The 26,380-nt window shown below is 38.0% G+C and overlaps 1 protein-coding gene across 10 annotated transcripts in view; it reads left to right on the top strand.

Moving 5' to 3' along the window:
* The window catches only part of TCF4 (transcription factor 4), a 428,077-nt gene that overhangs the window by 228,700 nt on the left and 172,997 nt on the right, over window positions 1-26,380 (top strand). For 6 of the 10 annotated variants that reach the window (XM_011949109.1, XM_011949128.1, XM_011949120.1 and 3 more), the window contains one exon: window positions 13,105-13,169. In XM_011949109.1, the coding sequence (XP_011804499.1) occupies window positions 13,105-13,169 (65 nt within the window). Of the gene's footprint in view, window positions 1-12,627; window positions 13,003-13,104; window positions 13,170-14,385; window positions 14,572-14,941; window positions 15,046-26,380 lie in introns of those variants that run through there. The other 4 variants (XM_011949146.1, XM_011949142.1, XM_011949165.1 and 1 more) reach the window with 3 other exon arrangements.

Genomic DNA, 26,380 nt, shown 5'->3' with positions numbered 1-26,380 from the left:
TTAATTTGGTGCTTTTATGAACTATTTTTTTTTCAATTTGTGCTATTGTTTCAACAAGCTTGGAAAATACTAGGAACAATTTGAGACTTTTGCATTTATAGGAAAACTTCTTTAAAACAATAAACAGTGCCCTACCTGTATGTATGTGCACATACATAGCTGTGGGGTACTCTTCTGGTATAACGACTGTAACCCCAAAGCAAATACTGTGATACAGAGACACAGAATAGACAATTCGCAAGTAAACAATCAAACACAAACCAGTGGGAAAATAAGAAACTTACATATCTCAGTTTATCCATTAAATGCTACATATTTGATTGCTCTAGGGTTACAAAAGTTAATTCATAGATTTGTATAAGACACAGAGAAATATACACACACTAAAAGAGACTTTGCTAAGGGTAATTCAGTATACTCACAAAAATATGTGTTATGTTAGAAATTTAATATTTAATTTACTTCTATAAATTCATGCATTACAAATAAGTCCTCATGCAGGTCAGATGGGGCAATAAAAACTACTGTGACCTTGAAAACTGACAGAAGCTCACTTCTGTACAAATCTTTTTAATGAACAACTTTCCATGGAGCAGCTAAGAAACATCTGTTAAAGTCAGTATTTAATACTAAAGTGTACTTGTGTATATTTCTTACTGATCCTAAATTGAGCACGTTAGTTTTATCAATGCCACTGATGGGCCAACTGTACCTCTCCTCCCCCATACAGATTTGGTGAGACTTAGTACTAAATAAGTTTGGGGAGTGCCAGGCCATAGCAGGCTCTTGTTGGGGCATGTGCGCCCTCTGCTGGCTCCTCAGATAGAAACTGACTGGTGTGTGAGGTTCTTAACTTTACTTTTCAAGGTTGGGTTTTTTTTTGTTTTTTGTTTTGTTTCATTTTATTTTTATATAACTGATCAGATATTTACCATGATTATAAAGTTTTAGCTTAATACTGAGCATGGCAGTTAATTTGTTTTTATTTGGAAATAAAGGTGAGGTTTTGTTTTGGGTGTGTTTTTGCTGAATAGATAGTCCTGATAGTTCAAATAACATGCAACGTTTGTAATAGTCTTGAGTTTTTGAAGTGGTTGCTTGCATATCACAGTTAACCATATTTTCATTGCTTTCATATTCCCCTTGGCTTGATTATATTTGAGAAGTATTCTTGTTGGACTAAGTTGGGAATAGAACTTAAAAGGGGATAGATAAGCCATTGAAATTTTGAAATATGACTATTTGTCTGTAATGGATGTGGTAGGTAATCCCTAGTAGAAAAATTCCTGTTTTGGTTGGTCGATAGTTTTCACTTGCGTCGCCGAGGAAAATGAGTACGTTTACATCATAATGTTTTATAAAGGCATTTTTGGTTTCCTTGCAAACCATATTAAGCTATGCTCACTGGCAGACATCGAGAATGGCAGTTTGAGTAAAATCTTTTTTGTTTTGTTTTGCTTTTGCAGTTGTTGTTTATAGAGTATGAGATGTTAAAGGAACAGATCACTGATGGTCTCTTTACTCCCAGGACACATGAATAAACTATACAAGGGCAATTACAGAGGAAGAGTGCCAGCCCCCCCGCCATCGCCTGGGTGGAGAGCATCCTTGGGTCCTGGTAGTGACGGCCAGGGCTCTGGGTAACGAGTATGTCTTAAAAATGGCAACAATTAGGCCGGGCGCGGTGGGTGGCTCACGCCTGTAATCCCAGCACTTTTGGAGGCCAACACTGGCAGATCACGACGTCAGGAGATCGAGACCATCCTGGCTAACACGTGAAACCCCGTTTCTACTAAAAATGCAAAAATTAGCCAGGCGCGGTGGCGGGCACCTATAGTCCCAGCTACTAAGGAGGCTGAGGCAGGAGAATGGTGTGAACCCGGGAGGCGGAGCTTGCAGTGAGCCGAGATTGCACCACTGCGTTCCAGCCTGGGCCACAGAGCGAGACTCCGTCCCAAAAACAAAAAACAAAAATGGCAACAATTTTTGTTGACAAGGCTCCATCAAAGTCTTTATAATAATTTAATTTGTGTAGGTGATTTCTGTGTATCTCTGAAATTAAATGACTTGGTTGAGTCAGTTTGGTATTTGTTGTACAGAGAAGGCAGTTTAGATTTTTATAGTTCTTTGGTCTTATATTGCAAATTTCTCTAATTCGTAAGCAAAAGCCATAAAAACTTCCAAACCAGCCATGGAGTGAACAGAGAACTTAGAGCCGCGGAAGGGCAGAAGTGTCATCTACAGGTTTTTTTTTAAATTTTTTCTTCCAGTTTTTCCTCTAATTTTAGTTTCCAGTTACCTTAAAAATTTGTTTTGGATAAATTATATAAACTTTTACTTATTCGTGTTTACTTATTTTGATTTAACATTGTCAAATAACTAAGAATTGCATTCTAACAAATATTAAGCCCTTATTACCTCCGTTAGAATGTCAACTTGCATGAAATCTCACATACATGTCTCTCCTGTTACCACCTTGTCTTCAATGAGGTTGTATTGGATGCTCTTTCTTGATGCTTCTCTGGGTTCCCATTATATCCCTTACTGATGGATAGCATTGTGTTACTCCTGGTATTTTAGTCATCTAAACTCTTACCTCCTTGAGAATAATGCCCATTGTTGACTCTCTTGCATCCAGCACATGGTACACAGAAAGCACCCAACAAATATTAATTTCCCTATATTATGTTTTTTAGGCCTCATTCACCACTATTCAGATGACAGTTTTTGCAAGTTTCAGGATTAAAAATTGTAGTCTGTAAACATATTATATGTAATGCATTTTATTTTCTTGCATACTTTTTATAGGATGAGATCATTATTCTGGCTACTCCTTGTCTGCTTTCTCTTTTCTCTTTCTCCTCCCTCTCATCCTTCCCTCTGCCTCTCCTCTTTCTTCCTGTCCTCCTCACCTTCCTGTCTTGATTGAGTCATGCTCCTAGATTCAGTCATTGGGAGGCTTCTCTTAAACATCTCAGTGTGGGACCATTCGTCTACCAACCTTCCCCTTCCTTGAGCAATAACTAGTGCTGCAGGCTGGTTGGACTCTGGAGAGTGTGGCCCTGCATATCTGGCAGTTTGGTTATTATTATGGGCCCATTCTCTTGAAGTTGATCTTGAAGAGCAGGCTTGGCTGGAAAACGTCATTCTTCTATAAATATAATGGTTAGCAATCTTCCTACTCTTTGTCTTCCTTGGAATGTGTTTTGAATTCTGGGCTGTTACTCCCACTCCCCTCCAGGTTCTCTCAGTAGTTCATGTTTAGGGGATATAGGTCAATTGTATTCAGTGCTAAGGCTAGAGAAATGGTCATTTAATATATTACAGATAGCTATACAAATGGCAGCTGGATTATCTTCGGTCTGGGGTTAAAAATGTCACTTATATATGTGTGTATATATGTATGTATTATATCTATCTATATACCATATATAACATTGTCATGCCCCTCCATTCTTTTGATGTAGTTTTGAGTATCATATCCAATGTGTGTGGTTTAAGAGATGAACACTGTTACATTCGTGTTCATTGTAAACTTAGCTTGAAAGTTAAGGCCATCACCTATGTACCGTGGTCCTTAAATACACAATTTTTCTATATAGACAACTAAGTGCCTATGTAGACTACTCTATAACAAATAAAATACTAAACCTTTTCCTCTTTTTTCCATCCCACTGTGGCTTATTTAGAGTTTTATCATTTTTATCTTCTACATTTACTGTTGCTAAGACTCTAGTGGAACATTCAGTTAAATGAGCAGCAAATAATTTATGATTAAAAGTGATTTGTGTGGTGAAATGTGGCTGCTGATTTCCTTCAGATTTGCCAATAAATTCCAAAATATTTAGCCAGGCAACAAAGTCTTGCCCAGATGATGTTGTCTCTATTACATTCGGCCAGAAATATCACCCATCTCCTCCAATGAAAGGGAAAGGACTGAATTCTCTCCCTCACTGTGGACTTGTCCTGCCTCCACGGAACATGGACAGTCAGAGAAGGGGCAGAAGGGCCCTTTTAAATGAATGAACCAGGTGAGGTTCACTAGAGTTGGATCCTGTATTCTAAAGGTGACTTCCACTCTTGAGGTAGAAGATACATGCTTTCAGAGCAGTGGGCCAATGGATCTGATCAATGAAAAGCAACCTTAACAAAACTCCAGGATTCTCATATTTGGGATACTGTTGTTTATTAGAGGAATCAATTTGGCAATGTAAAATTGATTTCTTTAAAAAAAAAAACAGCCGTCATTATTGGAGATGAGCACATTTGAAGGCCTAGCATGCTGCTGGAGAAAGGTTTCTGAAACCCATGAAATGTAACTGTTTGAAATGACCTTAGGGATCAACAATTCCTTGTCTTTTAAAAAAACTCTGCTTAAATAGTTTGTTTCTAGTAGTAATCTACTTTTTGTTATCCATCATGTTACCAGGTTTATTGGAGTTTTAGCTAATGTAACCTATAGAGCTGTGCCTATCACTTACATTGGTTGCTTGTCTCCCTAGCTGGTCAGAATAACCAGTGGAATTTTATTTACAAGAAAAAAAAAAATCTGCTGGGCACGGTGACTCACGCCTGTAATCCTGGCAGTTTGGGAGGCTGAAGCAGGTAGATCACTTGAGGTCAGGAGTTCAAGACCAGCCTGACCAACATGGTGAAACCCCATCTCTACTAAAAATACAAAAATTAGCCAGGGTGGTGGCATATGCCTGTAGTCCGAGCTACTTGGGAGGCTGAGGCAGGAGAATCACTTGAACCCAGGGGGAGATGTTGCAGTGAGCTGAGATCACACCACTGCACTCCAGCCTGGGCAACAGAGTGAGACCCTGTCTCAAAAAAAAAAAAAAAAAAAAAAAAAGAGAATGCCAGACTCTACTGAATTCACATACCATGGAGAAGAGAACCCAGGAATCTGTTTTTAGGCAAAGTCTTGCTGATAATTCTCCTGATCAGCAAGGTTTCTTAGCCATGAATTGAATTTGAGGCAATTGCTTTTCTCCACACTCACCAGCTCACCGTGAGTCTTCCTTCTGCCTAAAAATACAGTGAAAATATTTTATTTCTGCTTGCTTTTGACACCTTTAGCATGTATTGCAAGATGAGCTTTTTTTCATTTTTATATGAAAAACTATTATGTTCTTTTGAATAAAAAATAAGCTTTCAAATGCATATGCTGTTTTTTCCAAGACCACACAAGTCCTTAATTGCCTTGGTTATATCCAATTATCATAGACTCAAACTGCAGTAAAAATATAAGATAGGGTAGGCATCACTGTGAAGATATTATTCACATAAAGCCAATGGTAAGTTACTCATTAGAAGTAAGTTGAGTGATTTCAGGGTTGCCCTTAGTCCTTCAGGTCTCTAGGGGACCCTTGTACAAATTGCTGATTCAGAAAATCATTACTTTGGTGGTTCAAGTGGTACTTTAGTGGCCTTAAAGAGTTATTTGACACACCTCCCCAAACAGCTAAGTTATCCCCATGATTATGTTGATTAATTGCACACTCTGTGGAATTAGTGTTATTTTCAATGAAAGATTTTCCTGCGTTCGGAAAATCAAGCATAAAACTCATGTGCTTTAATTTGATAATGTGTGTACTTCTCCTAAGCAGGATGCCAAGTGAGGGGCTGATTTTGGCTATTGTTGTCTGGGCCATGTGAAATCATCTAGGACAATATTTTTATTCTGCACTGAAAAGGTAGTTGTTGATGGACTGGAGGATGTTCACTCACAATGCTTATCGATTCGGACATTTTCATCCATCAAGGAACTTGAGAACTCTTTGACTTTATGAATTGAGTTTAAATTATTTGGGGAGAGGATTACAGTAGTGAGAAGGCAATGGTTGTTGCTACAGTAGGCAGTGATAATAATACATCTAGAAAACTCCAAACAGAGGTGTCGTATTGTGGGAAAGTCTTGATACTGAAACTGGAGGTCTGTGTGCTAACTTCGCCACTTCATATCTGTGCAGCCTTTTTAACTATATGAGCTGGTTACCCTTAATTGTAGTTACTTCATCTATAAAAACATGGACTAAAATGTCCATTTAATGAGTTTTAGGGTGTGTTGTCTTAAATAATGTAAGTTAAATTTGCATGTGAGATAGTGCATTACAAATATAAGTGCTTTATGGAGAATTGAATATCGAATCTGAAATTCTTCACTTAGCAGAGCCCTAAAGTGAAGACTTGTGGTGGCACCTTAAGATACGACCTGGGATTTCAGTACTCATACTGTGTTAAAGGCAGCACAGTGCCTAGATGAGATGAGGTGAATCAGTGAATCAGTGATGAAATGCAGCCAAAACTCACAATTTCCAGTGGGATTTCACAGTTTCCAGAGCTATAGGCCATTACTGAGTATTCTGTCTTTAGGGCTAAAAGAACATCAGTGAAAGAGAGGGTTAATGCCAGTCTTTTCCAGAAAAAAATGGTTTACTGCCCATTTTTCATTATCACTTGATACATACAAACTATGTGCCTGGTTAGTTACCTTTTCCCCTATTTGTCTTTATAGGATTTCCTAGATTGTTGGATGACTAGTTTATTTGCTGTAATGGAGTTGTAATTCTTTTAGCACAAATTTATTTTACATTTAGATTTTTAAATGACTGTGGATGAAGGCAGAGTTGTCCCTGTATCGTAAGATTCTGTAGGAGAGAACCAGTGCTCTTCTCTGAAATTTTTGAAATCGAAAGAATAATGTCACCTTCTGCTTTTTTGTAAACCCAGAGTCTCACCTCCAAACTGGGATCAGGAGTAAAGTTGACTAGCTAGTCAGAACAATGAAGCTACACCTGCATGGCCACAGATTACCATAAGAAATATAAGCCAATGGAAACCAGCAAATTAAATAGTTAAAATGTTTTCATATCAATTTAAATAAAATAAAAATTTAATTTTTGAACCTACGTAATTTATCTGATAGAAAACTACAAATATATAGTAACCTGATATATTCTTAGTGTTAAGTTTTAAATAATAGTAGTTCTTAAAGGCCATCAGCTCTTGTATTAATAGACACAAAAATGATGAGGACACGCATGTATGCTCAAGTCAGTTTAGGAAACATTGTATAAAACTAAATTGAAAGCCAAGTACAGTGTCTCATGCCTGTGATCCCTGCTCCTCTGAAGTCCAGTGCAGAAGAATCCTTGAGCCCAGGACTTTGAGAGAACCTTGGGCAACATAGTGAGACCCCATCTCCTTAAAAAAAAAAGAAAACTGTGAATTAAATGTCTCAACTGCAGTACTTCTCAGAGCCTTTAACATGCTAGATACAGTGTAAATCTGTTGGGGGTTGGGGAATAGCTTGTAACAGTTCGTAGATTCTTTTAATTAGTCTCCCTTTTGGTTTTTGGAGCATGTTGTGGGACCACTATTCTGTAGATGATGCTGAGTGATGCTGGGTTGTCCTGTATTATAATTATATTTTTACTTTTACTCTTCTGTACATCTTAATACAAAGACATAGTCTTCACATAGAGAAGGTGTAGAAATGCAGTTTTCTGCCATGTTTTTGTTAATTAGTTGCTTTGCGTTAATGTGTGGAGATGGTGGCAGTTTATTGTAAGACGTCACAGAATCCATGTGTATCATTTGTGCAGCTATAAAGTACCTAGAGACCTTTTAGGAATAAAACACCATGTAAATGTAAATTATCATCGCCTATAAGACACTTTCATTAATTTCATATCAAATTCATGAGTGTTTTGAGCTGTGGGATTTGAGAGTCTTCAGTGTGGGGCCTCTAGTTTATTTATACTTTTTTTTTTTTTCCTCAGAGTTTAAACACCAGCAGCATAGCATAGTGCTAAGAGCACAGTCTGGGCAAATAAACTGCCAGGGTTTGAATCCTCGCTCTGTCACTTGTACCTGTGTGGCTGTGGACGACTTTCTAGATCTCAGTTTCCTCATCTGCAAAATGGTGTTTGTATTACCTGCCTTATGGGGTTGTTGTGCAGATTGAATGAATCATTTTATGTAGAGCTTTGAGCAGTGGTTAATACATGGTAAGAACACAGCTATTCTTATTTGGATAGGGAAGAAAAGGCAGGCGTGGAAATGATGAAGGACTGTGAATAATAACCTCATGTGTATGTTCAGAACTACTAAAAATTTCAGTCGTTGTTTAATGAACTAATCCTTTCTACATATATATATAAAGAAAGTCATAGGGTAATCAGAGATGGGATGAGTCTGAGGATGGGGACAGAAATTTATTCTCAGTCAAACATGTTTATGATGAGTTCCCTAGTCCGATGCCAGGGAACAAAAGGCTCATTCTTCAGTTCCCAGAATGAGGATTAACAGTGAAACAGCCTTGCCTGGTATTGTCGTGCAGCATCAGATAATTTTTCATCAAGGCTTTTCATGGGATGATATATTCTCCCATATAGATGCATCTATTTCAGTAGTGGGTGAAACACCTGTCGTTTATGTATAATTTTAAAAGTGGCATTTTACAAATGAAAGGATACCCAACCAAACATGACCCTGTTATTCTCCTACTGGTCAACCACAAGAGGGATGGTCTCTGTTAGAGCTTATCTCTAGAAATCATTGTATTGATAAGTTGCTAGTCTGTCTCTAGCTCTTTCTAGGTGGCTTAGGAAGTGTCATGTGTATCCAGGGGCAGTAATCTACCAAAGGTGATCCTTCTTAGAAGTATCCCTATGAGTGAAATGGATTTATGAGATCTTTTTTTCCCTTTATGTAATATTTTCATTGTCACCCCATCCCCTTACAATAGGATACCATGGATATATTGGAAAAAAAATTGGAAGTCAAATGGCTGATAATACAAGAATATAAAAATACTCAATTTGAAAATCTGTAGACATTTGTTAACCATATCACCCTCAAATAAAAAGCAAATTTTCCTGCTCCTTCTTGGGACAGCAAGATAAAAAGATTGTTGAATAGATCAGCAAAACATTGACTTAAAAAAAAAAAAAGATTGGAAGTTGCTTGCCTTTCCTGCTCATATTAGTTTTTCCCGGGCAGGGGAAGCAAGTGAATCCTTCATTGATTGTCATTTGGTGCCATTTTTAATAATCAAATTTAAATATAGGCTTTAGCAGTGGACGGGTTCGATTTGGACAGAACACATGTTGACTTCCTGAACTGTTTGCTCACTGGAGAAGCCGACTTGTTCTGTAGACGGGGCTGCGTGTTGATCTCCTTTGTCTCCAGAAGGATTGATTGACGGATGTTGTGTCTGCTCATTTACAGCGTTTTCCTTGTTTAATTTTAAAAATTGTGACATAGTATTACATGTTCCCTTGTATACATCATTTTTGCAGAAGAAAGTTGTTTAGCCAATATGTCGACTTAGTTTATGAAATCCTCTCTATAGCTTTCATTCAGCCCTTCGTGTACTCCATTAGGTCATATTCATTTCATGCACGGCAAATCGTCACCAGCAGCAAAATTTAACATTTGGTCCTTTTAGGTATAAAAATGAATCAAATGCCTGACAAGATTTGTTTCTGGTATATGTTACAGAATCTTCCCCCCTTCCCCCCACCAACCCCATCTTTATGGGCATACAACAAATGTTCCTAACGGGTACTTTTAGTTTTAAAAATATGGACAACAGTACTCCACGCAGTAAAAGACTTGAGCGATTAATGCTACCCTTATGCCTCTTTTGAGTAGTTTTAGCCATGGGGCTTGGCACTGCCACCATTGTCTTTGTGCCAAAAAATATCCGCAGCGGCTGTCGCATTCTAGTACCGGAGGGTTGTCTCGAAAATTCCGCAGTGAATGCGCCGGGTTTGTTCATCACTGCTATCTCTTTTAAATATTGGAAAAATAGAATCTTCAGCTCTTTCAAAGCCCCGTTGTGGTTGTGGGGATGGGGGGAGGCGGGTGGTGAAGAATGGAGAAAGGAGGAAAGAGACTGTCCGCGCCAGCCAGTTGGTATAAGTGACAGAAATCCATGCCTGACATAAAGTAAACACAGATATTTAGGAGCTTTTTTGTGTTCATGAGCACAAATAGTTACTTAAGGATCCTACTCAAACGTGTTATCAGCGCTCTTGAAAATTTTGTTGTCTGAAACAAATGTTCCAAGTGAATTTTAAGCAGAAAATCAACATCAAGACGACAGCTAATTTTTAATGGATAATTTACACAAAAGATAGTTGCTTTTCTAGAAACTGAGGTGCCCTTTTAAAATGGCTGCTTTTTATCTTTAAAAAAAAATGATAGGAATCGCGATTTTATGTTTGAGAAGGTGCTTGGGCTTTATCCACAGTGCCTGATTATTTTGCTCCGAAACAGGGGTTTTGGCTCTGAGGGCAGATTTATAGTTGAATTTGGGAACAAAAAGATGTAATAAAGTTAAAGGCTTACACTATCAGAATAAAATGTGTTCGCTCATGATCTCTGGACCGATCTATTTGATGGTAAAAGTGGATGCTACAGATGAAATCTTTACAAGGAGCATAATCCTTAAAAAAAAAAAAAAAAAAAAAAAAAAAAAAAAGTCCACCTCCCAGCCTCCTGCTGGCTGTGTTGCCTCTTTGGTACCTCGCAGACTTCGACAGAGCCCTGGACGGGTGCCCATTGATGTCATGGAAACACTCAAATTACTGAGAATGATTCATGTCTATGCTGGTCTCTTATCCTCCCCCACACAAACAGGAGTAGATTTTTAACCCTGACAACTTGTAATTTGCAGTGGGTTTATTTTTGTATCTGGATAAATATTTTTTAACAAGCAAAATTAAGATTAAGCAGTCTGTATCTGATATGATAGTAAAGAATGCTGGGTTCCATGTAGCCAAGAGTACTTTGGGGACTCTGTAGCGTGAATTCATATTCTTCTCCTCTTTCCCTCTTCCCTCTTTCTTTTCCTACCCCTTGCTCTTTGCATTCCACTCTTTCTCTCTTTTTCTCCTACTTATTCTCTCTTTCCTTTTAAAATCCTGCCCTTTTATCTTTAAAATAATGGAAGGAGTAGCCCAACTTATATCTATAAGTGAGGCAAATCCTGGCAGAAAAATTCCTCCCTCCAGTTCTGTGTGTTGGAGTCGAGTTGGGAAATAATGCTGAGTAGTGAAATTCTACAGGGGATAGCTTCAGGAATTCCTTCTAGAGAAAAAAAAAAAAAAATAGATGTTTTTTCTTCCTTAAACTGTATTTTACAATTTAGATTTTTAGAAATGACCAAAACAGGACACTAGATGTTCAGTTTCTTAGGAAGTCAGAGCAGATTCTACTTTATCCATCTTTCTGTCTTTCTGCCTGCCTTCTTACCTGCCCAGCTTCCTGCCTGCCTATCTACCTGTTAAACAAGTGAATATTACGTCAAAGTAAGTGATGTAATGGTGATATTGAAGCATTCTTAGATGCAAAAGCTTAAGGAAGGACACACGTCCTTTGATAGCTCATGAAGGTCGAGCCTTCTCTGTTAGTAACATTTACAGAGAGAAGTTAAAAGGTGTAAGTAGCTTAAATTTGATGTACACAGATGAGTAAATATGTCTTTGTGACCATTCCCACTGCTGATACAAGTATAAATGTATCTTTTCTTCAATGTAAAATCCTCATACAATGGAAGTTATTCTGTTGCATCTTCTACGACTGACAATCTGTGCGATGGTGTCTTGTTTCACTGAAATTGAAACTGGTATGGGCATTGATTTTATACTTTGAGCTGAGTGCTAGACCAGAAATGGGGCGGAGGTGTTTTCCCAACTTTAAGATTCATTAAAATCAGTAGAAAAGTTAATACTGGGAAACAGGGGGTTAATTTTAAGACTTAGGTTTGGCTTTCTTTGAAAACTGCTATCCATTTTCTATATGTAATGACTTGGATACAGGGTACCCTTTTGAACAGATAGAAAATTTATGGATATAAATGTATCAAAGATACATTCTTTGTGTGGTGTCAGGAAGGCATAGTCTAATAACATTGCTATTGCCATTGACCTAAAAGATAAAAAGGCTACTGTTACTTTTAGCATTCCTGTTGAGTTGAGAGGGGAAAACTTGGGGGTTGTAAACTTCAGAAGGAAATCTATTCAGCCTCTCAAAATACAAGTTTAGAGTTTTCCCATTGGATAAAAGAATAGTGTAGTCCTATGTATCACATACAGTTACTGTAAAGCTCCAGTCTTGATGAAAGAAGTATCCTTTAGACTTGAATGGGGTGGGGTCTTAGGCACCTGCACCTACCTGCCTCTTTTAGCTCCTTGTAATGTTCTGGTATGGACAGATTTCTACAGTTATTCTCCACATGTCGCTATCTGGACTCTGCTGCTTAGATCTCTTGTAATGTGATTTCATTATCTCCCTAATGATTATTGGGGTTAAACTTTAAAAAGAAACAAATGAACACCCTTGATTTTATTCTTAGATGTGGCCAAATGGCATCGAAGGGTCCATAGATCTCTGTAGAGTAGTCTACAGATAAAAATTGGGTTGTTAGAATTGGAACCAGACATTCACATTCCACAATCCCTTGTGCTGCTGGGTGTATTGGTGGAATCTGAACTTGGGTTCAGAGTAGGCAACTTTTCAAAAGCCCTGTTTCCCAAATGTAAATTCCATCATCATCTTGATCATGATGGGACTCACTCCTGGGAAAGGGAGTTTTTGAAAACGAGAGAGAGAGACTCAGAATTTTGAATAGTTTCTTTGCTAAATTCACCATCTGGAGAGCCTTTGATTGATTAGTTTTAGCCTCACCATTAAGTGTCAATATAATCAATGGGAATTACTAGGCTAGGGTCATTACATAGATAATTTGCCTGCTGTGTAAATAAAAATGAAATTGTTTAAATTTTGTGCAAGAGAAAGTGAAAATAAGGAGTTACGATTTGTTTGTTAGAGAAAGTGGAGGCCATTGGAATGACAGTTTTTGGAAGTGTGGAGCAGTTTGGCTAAGAATAGGAATGAAGGATATTTTTTTCCAGTTTATCATAGCCAGAGTGAGGAAGTGTTATTCCCTCTCTTGCTTGCATACATTGCCAGTAGTGCCTACTTTACGTATGTAAACATCGGGGAAGAGCAGTAGATGTCTGTTACCTGGAGGAGATTTTTTTTTAAGGAAAAACACAATTTACACTTTTTTGTCGTTTCTCTTGGCAGGTAAAACAGAAAGGGGCTCATACTCATCTTATGGGAGAGAATCAAACTTACAGGGTTGCCACCAGGTAAGTGAGAATCTCCGTTGCAGAAGGGTTGAGAGGATTAACCTGGTAAATCAGTTTGTTTGCTAAATTAGATGATGCATTTTAAACTGTGACACCAAAGATGCACTGGCAAGTCAGATGATGGCTCTCTCTTTAAGTAATGAAATAACACAGAGCTTAGAACTAATAAACACCTCATCTTTAGATCGCTGCTGTATCAGAACTATGTTCATGGGCTTGTTTTTATTTTTTAATCCATCAGCCGGTACCAGTGGCACTGTTTGCAAACCAGCAATGTCGGTGAAAGTGGTTCTATCAAAAGAGTTTATTTGCAATTAAGAACTTAAGAATTTCTTACGCAGGAAATACTTCACGGAGTCATGTGTCAGACCCTGGGTTTCGGGTGGCTATTGCCCTAAATTATAGTTTTCATAGGGGCTGTATGATGTTGTGTGAAAACAGGGTTGTATTGAGGGATAAAAATGTCTGTGAAAATATGATTTGTTGTCCCTTTTTGTTTCTGAATTGTTTTTGGCTGGAAGTCAAGGCCAGCAGGCTAACAGTAAAGCCGTCTCAAGGGAAGCATGCGTGAGCTAGAAAAATAAGAGCACTTTAATTAAATAATAAAATGCCAGTGTAATACAAAGGTATAGCATGTGTGTGTTTGTGTCTCTGAGCACTCTGCATTTGTATACTTTAAACTCTCCAGAGAGAGGCTATTTCTAAAAATACTATCAATAGCTAAAAGTGTAAGCTTTGTTTCAAGACAATTGAGTTTTTATAGATGCTTTCTTTTTCAGTTCAATATCAGTATTAATCATGTATTTAAAATCTTTTTTAAAAATTTATACTTCCTTTTTATTAGTGCATTGGTTTCTTTGGAAAACTCTTGATGGAATTTAATAATCCTCTTCAATATTCAGAGCGCTCTACTATTTTTATTATTTACCCAAACAAAATGTACTTTTTTTTTTTTTTTTCTTTAATGCTGGAAAGGGGATGCTTACTCTCTTAAACTCTCTCACCCTCTCATGTTCTTGATGGGGGAAGAATCTATTTTGATTTTTTTTTTTAAACAGCCCATTTAATATACCCCTGAAAAATGTAAGCAAAGTTTTGTTTTTGTAATTAAATCGAGCCTATGAGGAAAATTTCCTTTACGTATCAGACATAGGAAGGTACGACTTCTGGTGGGTTGGTGTGTTTGTTTTTTCCCTGTATATATTTGCATTTTTAAAGTTTACTCCCTTGGCCCAGCCACCAATTCAGTCATATTCAGCATCTGAAAGATTTGTTGCATTGAGGTGAACAGTGCTTGGTTAAGAGCTCCTGCCGGAGTGCAGTTCATGGCAGTTTGTTTGGAAAGAATTCTGCAGGAAAGAAATTTACAGCCATTCCAGCGCAACGGAAACATCTTTGGAATGTGAGTGCAAATGTTCGAGCTAGATAGCCTGGGCGACAAGCCTCTGAGTGCTGTGTCTCTGGTGTAAAGCTCTCAGTTCCTGCAGAAGAGCGTGTTCCTGTGGCTCTGGTTTCTGAGGGTCAAGGCGGAGGTCATTAGAGTTTTGGGGAGAAGAAAGTTGACAACATCCTTCCTTTCTGCAGATGGTCATGGCAGAGGTCTCTGTTTTCGCTGGGCCCCTTTTTCTGGTCATTGAGAAAATAGGCTTCCTCGCCCCTGTATCCTTTCTTACTAATAGGAATTGGCGTGATTCCTCACAGACACAAAGATTTCCTCTGCTGAGTAAGCGTGAGGCCCCTTAACTTGTGAAAGCATCATCCAGACCGTGTGAGTCTGTCTGTGTATGTGCAGAACACAGACCCTCCTTTCTCCGTTTGTGGGAAATACTTCCCTCGGGTGAAACTGAAGTTAATTTTTTTTTTTTTTTCAAACAAGGTGAGAAGTGGAAAGGGGCAGAGGGTGGAAGAGAGGTGGATGGATTGGCATGTGATGGCTGAATTTTTGGGCCTTGGGAGGTTCGTTTTGAGGCATTAATGTCCAGGAAAATTCTTCTGTATATAGCACTATGACTGCATATGCTTTTCTTAAAAGCCTTCATAATGTAGCCGTGGAGCGTGGAGATTCCTTCATTCCTAATTTGTGCTTCGTGGTTGTGAGTCTTGCAAGAGTCTACTATCTCTGTGCTTAGCGTGGTCACAGCAATCTCCATAAACAGTGTGATTACTTAGAGATAAATAAAAGTGAAATTTTGGAAATTTGCTGATAGAGGGAAATAGGGACTGAGGATGAAAAATGTACAGAGTATGAATTTCTGCTTTCTGTGAAATTTGAGAATAGAACAGACCATAGTGTGTCTTCTAGTGAATTAGTTTCTCTTGTGCCGTATTGTTGTTTGAATCCCTGTCTGCAACACCAGCTATGCAAACCAAAGAGAAAGGCAAAATCTCAGTATCTTGGGCTTCAAGTCTAAATAGCAGATCACAGCTGAAATGATTCCCTACTGTGTGACAAGGTGAGTGACTCGTGGAGGGGAGGCTTTTGTTTTCTTCTGTTTACTACATGATTGAGATACGGAATAGGAAACCTTTAGATGGTGTGCCCTAAGGAGCTCCAAAAGCTGCTTTATCATATTATAACAGTGTATCCTATGGACTTAAAGGGGTGAGCAGTGCTATATGGAAACATGCTTCTTCCAGTCCCAATAGCCTTTTGTTTGGTGTAGAGACAGAGTGATGGTAAGCAACAGGTAGTAAAGCGCTGTCCTGGAGGAATACATTATTATTGCGAGATGTATATTGTTTCAGAAATATATCAAGTTAAAAAATAGATACATATTTTAGATTTATCTTAAGGATTTAACACTAATACTAATGGACATATGGCGCTTTTTTAAATGGATATATTTTAGCAGAAGAACGAAAGCCGGCAGATTCTTTACTAGTAATTAAGTTGTTTTCATTAAAAATAGTAATGGGATAATACTATTTCATTAATGCATTTCCATGTGACATTATCAGAAATAAACATGGTGACTTTTTGAGATTTTTAAAATGGTGTAGAAAATGAACCAATAGATAAGCAAAAGTAACCAAATGAACTTTTTTGAGTTCTTACTAAATATGACAAAGCTAATTTACATCAAATTGGGGTGCAGAAATCACACCCAGCTTAACATGTTCTTGCCAAATTGCAACCTCATATTCCTTTTAACTGGCAGAGAAAATAAAATTTATAATGGATTATCTGACAGAAACGAAAATGAGTGGGAATAAAGTTTTTTGCAAGATAGTCCAACCTTAATACTATAATAGACAATAACTAATACTTAATGGGCATCATTGCAAATGCCAGAAGGGAAAAAATGTCATTTGTTTTTGGCTTCTTTGGCTTCTTTTGCTGCTTTGAATAGAATGTTTGGCGACTTGCAAACTTTTAAATTTTGCTGAAATCTATTTTTTTTAATGAGATGATGACATGAAAACAAATAATTGTTATTAGTTCTCCCCTCAAATGGAAGTTTAGTGTTTATTATCAGGAATTGTTTGTATTTTCTTTCTGGGATATAGCCCATGTCTAAAGCCATGGTTTCATTATTAGCATTTCTGTTTGTGTGTGTGTGTGTGTGTGTGTGTGTGTGTGTGTGTGTGAAAGAGAGAGAGAGAAAGCTGCCTATCTGAGACCAATCAAATTAGAATCTTGTGAGCTGGGCCTGTGCTTTTCTGACAACTCCCCAGGTTATTCTAATGTGCAGCTAGGTTTTATCATTTCCTAGAATGTTCTGTAGAAATATACTCTGTATTAATGACTTGTGTTCAACATATGGCATTACTACTGACCTTGAAAATACTTTTAGGCTTTTTGCATTAATTTGATTATTCAAGGCATGGAAATACATTGCATGTGAACTTCATTTAAAAGGTGGTGAAAATTAGTGATATAGTGAAAATCTTGAAATTTTTATGTAGAATTCCACAACTGAGTGTCCCAGCCCATATCTTGTTTTCTCTAGTGAAGTCCAAGCCTTTAGCCTCATCCAAATTCTTTTTCTTCCTCAGCAAGTAATCAAATAGGGCTTTGTTGTTACAGTTATTTGATGTTTAGATCTTAAAATGACTAATGGAATATAGGAATTAGACCTGATCTAGGAGATTGTTGTTAATTTCCATAAACTTGGAGACCAGGGAGGAAACGGATTTTGTTTATATGTGACTTAGTTTGCCCGTAGGTTGCTCATTTTTGGTTCATCGAAATTAAGCATGTAGTTGATTCCAAAATGAATTTCACATTTCAGCATTGATTTCTTTGTCTTATTATTTTTACTTTTTATTCAATAGGTATTACAAACAACTTAATTCTAAAACTTTTGGCTTCTTTCAGTTTTTCTTAAGTCAAAATAGGATGTAAGCGAAAACAGCACAAAATTATTTTGTTTATTATGAAATTGGCAATTTAGGCCTTACGCAAGCAGAAATACACATCACTTTTTAATTTGCTGCGATGCCTGAGTGTTTATTCTGAGTGTTCAGCATATCCCTCGAGGTCTTATGCATCCTTCCTGGGAAGCTCTCCTTTGCAGGGCCTTAGCACCTTTTAAATTTGCCATCATTTTTATGTGTTTGTTGCATGCTGATTTCCACAGAATTCTGTAAACTCCTGGAGGGCAGGGACCATATCTGCTTTATCTTGCATGTGTACCATGTGCCTAGCAGGGCAAAAATTGCAATGACCTAGTGTTTCTTTCCTCAGCATCACTTTTGGAAGCCATTTTGAGGGAGTAAAGTCTGAATAGCAATGTACACGAACCATATTGTGAGCATCTTTTTCATGCCTACGAAAACCAGAAAACTGTCCTCTCCCAAAAAAAAGTCCTTTGGAAGCTCCTCCTTCTAACATGCTGTGCAGGCTCTGGAAGGACACCAAAGTCATACTGTGGAGAGACACCCACTCTGACTTTTGGGGGATTGAGTCGTCTCACTCACCTGGTGGCTTCACCATTCTAGGCCTGTATATCTGGAAAGACCTGAACGAGGGAATTAGAGATGGTCTGTGGTTCTGGCAGAGGTGTTGTTGGAACCAAAGGTCAGCATCCTGGTCCGAACATTGAAATGTAGTAGTGTGAACAGTAGGACAGGATATTTTAAATTGTGACCGTTTCAGACATCACAGGGCCTGAGTTTGCAGTCTATATGTCATCGCAGCTGTGTCCCCGAGCGGTATTTTTCGGGCAGCAGCTCATTCATTTTGGGGGATTGCTATGGGTATACCCTTCTTTCAAAAGTCAGCCAGTACTTATCAAAGAGGAGAATGGGTCCATTCTTTCATTGCATTGGTTAAGAAATATTCATTGACCCTGTAGTGATGTGTTAGATACTCAGGAGAAAAACAAAGGGATCTTGTATACCTTCCCTTTATCCCCACCAGCAGCTTCCTGGTTATTAACAGGAAAAAATCGAGCTCTATTTATTTATTTTTATTTTTAACCTTATGTAGCATAAATTTTTGAGCATCCGAAACAGTTGAAAAAATAATAAAATGAATGCTGCATACCTATTTAGGTTAAACAGTTGTTTGTATTTGTTATACAGTATTTTTTTTTGTGTGTGTATAATATGTATAAGAATACATATTTTTCAGTGAACCAACCTTTTTAAGTTGCATATTTAATAAGAATGCACCCGTAGATTTTTCAGTATGTATCTCTTAAAAATCAGACATTTGCCTAACATACTATTATTATCCCTAAAGAAATTGACAATAGTTTCTTAATCTCAATCCATATTCAGGTTTCTTCAGTTGTCTTCATGTAAATGTCTTCAGTAGCTTTTTAAAAAAAGGCTATTAAAATGCCATTTACGCATGGCGTTTGATTTCTATATCTCTTTATAATTTTTTGTAAACTAGAGCTGTTCGTCTATTTTTATTCTTTTTTAAATTGTATAATTTATTTTTTAGAGATGGGGTATCGGTGTGTTGCCAAGGCTGGACTCAAACTTCTGGGCTTAAGGGATTTTCCTGAGTAATTTTTTTGTTGATTTGTTTGAATGGTAGTGACTTTAAAGAGACCAGGCCGACTGTCCTGTAAAACATTCCCCTTTCTAGAATTAATAGATATCCTTTCTTTGTGATGCTGTTTAATTTTGTTCATCACTTGTTTTGCCTACAAATTTAAAATTAGATCTGAAGGTTTATGCAGGTTCAGGTTAAACATTTTTGGCTGGAATATTTCATTGAGGGTGCTGTGTGCGTCAAATTACATTCCAACAGAATATTGAGCTATGCCGCTGTTGGTAATGCTAACTTCAATCACTTGGCAAAAGTGGTGACCACTGGATTGTTCCATTGTAAAGGAACCCTTCCCCGTCTGCGATTAACAAATAATCTTTGTATTGATACTTTAGCAATGGACAGATATCCCCTTTTCCCAACAACTTTTGACCTAATGGTTTTAGCACACCTTGATGACCCTTGCCTGAATCATTTATTTCAACTGAGGACTTCAAACTGGTGATTCTTTTAAAATTCCGTCATTCCTTCCACATTTATAGCTAGTGTTCTTCTATAAAGAGGCAGTTTCTTTCATCATTCATTTTAACACTGTCAGTTTCATGTTTCATATTTTATATAAGTGTCATAACAATTATTGTTTTTAATATGTTTCCTTACCTGGAGGATGTTGGAATCATTAAAGTATTCTTGAAATCTCTTAAGGTATATTGAGAAGAAAAGTAGTTATGGCTCAGGCTGATGGTCAGAGAGGCTTTAATTGCAAGAGGAGGGAGGTAATTACAGGCATGTTTCCTTGTAAACTAAAGTTCAGTATTCCTTTGGTGAAATTTGGAACCTTGCAACAACCTCTGTGCCCCTAGCTGTGTTTCTCCGATTCTCATATTGCCACTCTATAATTGCTCAGTAACATCTCACAAGGTTGATCATCAGTAGCTGACTGGCCGACTGGAAGGGGTTCCTGTGATGCTCTGTGAAGCTGCGCTATCAGGGATCAGCTAATAATCCCTGCCTCAGTCCTTTCACAATCCAGACATGGTTGATAGTGAATGTCAAAATGAGTGAATTTCTAAAGGATAGTTTGGGCTTAATCTAACTAGTATGAGGTACTGATATAAATCTCTGAGTTGGTTATTATTATCGTCCCTTAATAATTAAGAAAGGGGTGCTCAGAGAAGTAAAGCAAGTAGACCTCAAATCATTTGCTTCAAGTAAGTTTCAGAGCCAGACTCTGAACTCTAAGATGTTTTGTTTTAAAGCCAGTGCTTTCCAACTTGGGTTCCCTGCTACTTAAGCCCATGATGGAGTTTTTAGGCTCAGAAGTCCATATTAGTTCTCATCTAGAAAACCCTGTCTGGTCAATTCCAAGCCCACTGGAGGATCTGGGCCTGGACACAGTGCCTACAACAGAGTAGCTGCACTCAGCCCTGTTCAGGGTTAGCTAGAACTCTGAACAGTCGGTAGGGAAAGGCATAGCGGAGGGCAGATTGCATCGTTCCTGACTGCCCAGCCTTAAGGGGGGGAAAAAAAAGATTATATGAATAATCTATTCAGTAACATCCTCAGAATTAGCATGTGCAATTTCCTTAAAACCAATGAGGATTTCCTGTGAAAAGGCTGGGGTGGAATATGCCAATTCACATTTTAGCAACAGCATGAACACTTTCTTAAAAATGTATAGATTATGTTTTGGCTTTGCTTTTTGTGCAATGTAGGCAGAATATGGTTTGCTATTATATAAATTTGGATTCATTACAGATCACGTTATTGTTCCAAAAACACAAGAGCTTCATACAATGAGATTCTAAAACAATACCTTTAGCAGGTTCTTAAATATGACCCAATAATTTTTTGATTATGGCATTTAGCCCTCAAGTAAAATATATGAAACAACAGAATATGTGCTAGGAGCATAGGCAAGTTTTATACAACAGTTCAGGCAGTTAGTGCATAAAAAGCCATTGTAATTGCTTTGAGATGATTTATGAGACACCAAAGAAATGGACTCCTAGTATCCAAATTGAAATTTCACCAGGATTGTGGGATTAACTTCTCCTTTCTTATGAAAACCATTAAGTGTTTTTTAAATAGCTTCTAACAATTAGGACTACAGTTCTTCATCTTTATATTTCTGAGAGGTGTAAAGACAAAGGGGAAAGTCAGTTAATGACCGAAGAAATAATTGATTTAATACTGAGGTGTATCTGATATAATTTAATGTTGAAACATATCTACATATCATGTAGATATCAGTGTCACTCTGTAGTATCCTTCTGTAAGAAAGGCAGTATACTCGAAATTCAACATCAGGACAGTGTTTCAATGTGAAATGACAGAAATATTTCTTTATTGAAGGTCATGCTTGATATTGTTTTATTGTTGGGAGCTTTTTACTGAAACTCTTTAAAACTGAACCCTCAAGTTAAAATATTGGCAACACTGAAAGATAGCAACAGAAGCCTGTAATCTGAATTGACAGACTTATTAAGGACTTCAGAAAAAAAGACTTTAGAAAAGAAGCATATATTGTGGAGTCTGCTGCCGTGCCTGATAGTGATAACCTGCTTAGAATTGAAGCACCTCATTCTTTGAAAAATTGTTTGCGTGCTTTGGATATTGACGTGGGTTTGTTTACGTGTGCTTTCACTAACAGATCACCTGAACTTCCTAAAGCATGGACTTTTCGTGTTCAGTGTGTTGTTTTTTAATCTCATAGAAGTAGTTTCATGGGGAGGAGAAAACCGAAACCGGCAAGAATACTTCTTTGCATTTGCCTTAGCATTTCCAATACGCAAATGTTGCTTTTTTCATAGTATGGCACTTACTTCCGTTAGACATTTCTTGTACTTAACAAAGGGCAAAGTCACATTTTGGTGGGAGAGCGACTTTCGCCCAGCACTTCACCAGATCTCGTTGAATAGAATATATTACCACTGTTAACATTCTTAGGTTTCTTAATGAAACCTACATATCCTTTATTTCCATTTTCCTCTCCTTTCAGAAGACATCTTCCAGTGAACAATTTCTATGACTTAAATACCAGATATATGTTATTTTCAAGCTACCTCAAAGCCATATTTTTGTGCATGTGCGACAATAACAATTCCATGCTTCGGAATAATTACGTAGGAGTATCATTGAGGTTTTTAGGCAGTACCCACCCTCTAGAGTTCTATACGTGGGGGGTTTCTGTGTGTTGGGGTTTTACTGTGCAAGCACACAGAATATTCTGAGCTCATTTGTACCATGATAATGAACAGCAGGGCACTGAATCTTTTCAGTTTTATTGGCATTGTATACAGTAAGTTATTAAATTTCATTTCTGTAATACACCTGCAGTAAAATAACAAAACATTGGTGCACTTAAAGAACATGTGTGTGTGGTACAATGCCCTCCCCATCATTTCAGACCCCTGCAAACAGCTGCTTACATATTTCAAGATCCATTGTATATATTCCCTCGAGCCCACCTCTAATAATCGAGACACATCTGCCATTGCAGTATTATAGGCATATGTAGTTTTATTGAAAACTATACCTGTAAAAAAATTAAATAACTCCCGCCTCAATTAAATTGGCAAGCTACCTTTTGCAAAGATCATGTTGCAGACCTCTTGAGACCCAAGTGAGTTCATTTTATTCTTATATTAGGAATCACTAAATATGTTATTTTTGTTTAGCTGAGTAGCTAACCTTCCTCATACTTTGATGGTAAGTTATTTTCATCCGTTCCCACTTTTGTTTTCCTTCTCCCCTCATCTTTACATATTAAAAAAATTCTGCAAATTGCGTGAAGCAAACATTTTGAGAATCTGACCAGAAAAAAATCAAAGGGAAAGGACCCTAACATGCAGCTTTAACTTTGAAGTGATTATTAAATAAATACATACAAAGGTTACAAAATTGGGATCAAATTTATAACTCATGTTGTGGCTTGTGATTTTTACAAGCTTCTTTGAGATCCATTTGATCATCATAATGGCAGAATAGGAAGGAATATGAAGAGGAAGTGAGTTAGTAGGCCATACAAAGCATATGCAGATGGATTCCTATTGGATTAAATACCTTAACACTTACTCTTAAAAAAAGATAGATATGAGATCTCACTCTGTCACCCAGGCTGGAGTGCAGTGGTGCAGTCATAGCTCACTGCAACCTTGAACTGGGCTCAAGCGATCCTCCCTCCTCAGCGTAGCTAGGACTGCAGGCATATACCACCATGCCTGGCTAACTTTTTTATTTTTTGTAGAGACGGGGTCTCATGTTGTTGTCCAGGCTGTCTCAAATTCCTGACTTCAAGCCGTCCTTCTACCTAGACTTTCCAAAATGCTGTGATTATAGGCATGAGTCACTGCACCCAGCCAACATTCTTAATACTTGTTGAAGATTGGGTCTGTAATAGATGTCTGCAAAATAGTTTTTTATCCAAAGAAGGAATAAGAGTAAAATATTTAGTGATATAAAAATGTGAGCATAAACTTATTTTAAGTTATGTAAGGTATCTGTATAGGTCTTCATGTGAGTTAATCATGCCAATATATAGTGATTTAATGAAGAAGAATTTTTTTTACATTTGTTTTATATTTTCATAGAAAAAATCCAAAAACACAAGTTGCCCACTATATGGGAAACATGTATGTATATATATCATATATGTCAGTATATGTCTGAATTACATATGTCTGTATATATGAAATACACGCACACTGTTATAAGACAATAAGCAGGTTCCTTATCCATAGTTTCTTAGTGAAAAAAAAAACCAAAACAACATTTTGTGCTATTGAAATAAACTGTGTATTACTGGACCGAGGGAGTGGTTAGAGGTGAATGCTGTTGCCAAAGTGAACGTAGAGTCAGAGAAAAGATTCTCCGTTGAAAATCAGAAAGTAGATGATTTCATAGGATCAAGTCACAGATAAATATGAGGTGATGACTGCTATAGAGAAGGTAGAAAATCAAGCAGTGATATTCTTTTTTTTTTTTGTGGTGTTGCTGGGGATTGGGTCTCTCAGTGTTGTCCACGTGGGGCTCAAACTCCTGGGCTGAATCGGTCCTCCCACCTCAGCCCTCTTGAGTAGCTGGGACTGTAGGTACGCACCACCATGCCTGGCTTGTAGTAGCAGTATTGACAACCAGTCAGGATAGAAAATAGTTACATGTTTACATAAAGAATTTCCTTTTTTGGGCCGGGCACGGTCACTCATGCCCGTATTCCCAGCACTTTGGGAGGCCGAGGCAGGTGGATCACTTGAGGTCAGGAGTTCGAGACCAGCCTGACCAACATGGTGAATCCCTGTCTCTACTAAAAATACAAAAAGTTAGCTAGGTGTGGTGGTGCGTGCCTGTAATCCCAGCTACTTAAGAGGCTGAGGCACAAGAATTGCTTGAATCGGGAGGTGGAGGTTGCAGTGAGCCCAGATCATGCCACTGCACTGCAGCCTGGGTGACAGAGCGAGACGTCATCTCAAAAAAAAAAATTAAGACAGAGTCTCACTCTGTCACCCAGGCTGAAGTGCAGTGGCACGATCTCTGCTCACTGCGACCTCTGCCTCCTGGGTTCTAGTGATGCTCCTATTTCAGCCTCCCGAGTATCTGGGATTACAGGCATGCACCACCAGACCTGGCTAATGTTTTTTGTATTTTTGTAGAGACGGGGTTTCACCATGTTGGCCAGGCTGATCTCAAACTCCTGACCTCAAGTGATCCACCCGCCTTGGCCTCCCATAGTGCTGGGATTACAGGCGTGAGCCGCTGCACCTGACAGAATGTTCTTTTTTTGATAGGAATGTTGATTAAAGTCAGCGAGTGGTCGTTTCATTCCACTTGGACTTACCTGGGCCCAGGAGACTCTGCTCACTCTGTGTTCTCCCAGGGTATTTTGTGCCCCACTCCTGGTTCACAGAGATGCCAGGTTTCATGGAATGGAGGACTGAGTCCTAAAGAGGGTTGTCGCTTACAACTAAAATATCAAACCCTAAGGGAATCAGAATTTAAAGTCTTAGAAGGGTTTTAGCTTTGTCATATAGAAAAATATTGAAAATTAAAAAAATATATATTATGAATTGTAAACAAACTTTTTGATGAAAACTCATGAAAGTTGGGGAATACACCTTAACTTGGTCTCTGCCACTGCTTTGAAGTCCCATCAGCTGAACTTTGTTCCCTGGGATGTGGTTCACTCCTGTGGAAATATATATTGTCTATTATATTTGAACTGTGAAGTCTGTTTGTCACGCTGAGCTCAGCAACTCAGAACTGTCATGTGTAGAGTGACTGGTACAACACAACAGCAGTGGTGGTAAAAGATTTGTATGGACAATGACATGTGGCAAAGAAGAATGTCAACAGCTGCTACTGCTATGACATCGTCCCTCAAGGAGTCTTGCTGCATCTCTGCCATGTAACTGTCTCAGCCAAAGAGAAGGCACTAACCTGAACTTCTTCCCGAGAATACTACTCCCAACTAGTGACCACGTAAGACTTGCTTGAGTCTTTTCTGAGGGTGCAAGTCCTGGGTGCCATTTGTCACTGGAAAGTTTGGGGTTTTTTGTATAGGGGGAGGGATTATTCTTTGATTTATTTCGAGATTACTTGTCCTCAATTTCCTTTTGCAGGTAATACACGCACCCTATCAGTTTTTGGACTCCAGACTGTCTCCATCCATATTTCATTATGAAGCAGGTTTTTATCTCATTATGATTTAGATAATTGTACTGGCCTCTAAAATTTTATAATGTACCTTTCAGAAGCTCATAGATGCCAAGATCAGAGGCTCCTATGGAATTCCATCTAATATATCTTCCTTTGCCAGTTGGTGCAAATAATTTTCTTTGCTCTAGATAGTTACACATATAGCTCTAGAAATAAAATGCAGTTATCCTAAATCAGCTCTATAGAGCCTTAACCAGCAATCAGACCATTTAGAACATTCAGCAGTAACACATTCTACCAAACTCTGACTCTGTGTGTTCAATAGAAATTTATTAGGAAACTCACCCTGTGTCCCACTGAAGAGTCTGACATGCCCTCTAGGTAGATGGATTCAATTAATAGTATAGTAACCATGAGGCCTTAGTATTTATGACTTTTCTTTCATTTCTTTTCTTTTCTTTTTTTTTTTTTTTTAAGAGACAAGGTCTTGCTATGTTGCCCAGGCTGGTCTTGAACTCCTGGCCACAGTGATCCTCCCACCTTGGCCTCCCGAAGGGCTGGGATTATAGGTGTGAGCCACCACGTCCGGACGTATTTATCACTTTCCAGATTC

Source organism: Colobus angolensis, unplaced genomic scaffold, assembly GCF_000951035.1.
Source record: "Colobus angolensis palliatus isolate OR3802 unplaced genomic scaffold, Cang.pa_1.0 Scaffold108, whole genome shotgun sequence".
NCBI classification, from domain to species: domain Eukaryota; kingdom Metazoa; phylum Chordata; class Mammalia; order Primates; family Cercopithecidae; genus Colobus; species Colobus angolensis.
This window is presented reverse-complemented; position numbering and strand designations above follow the sequence as displayed.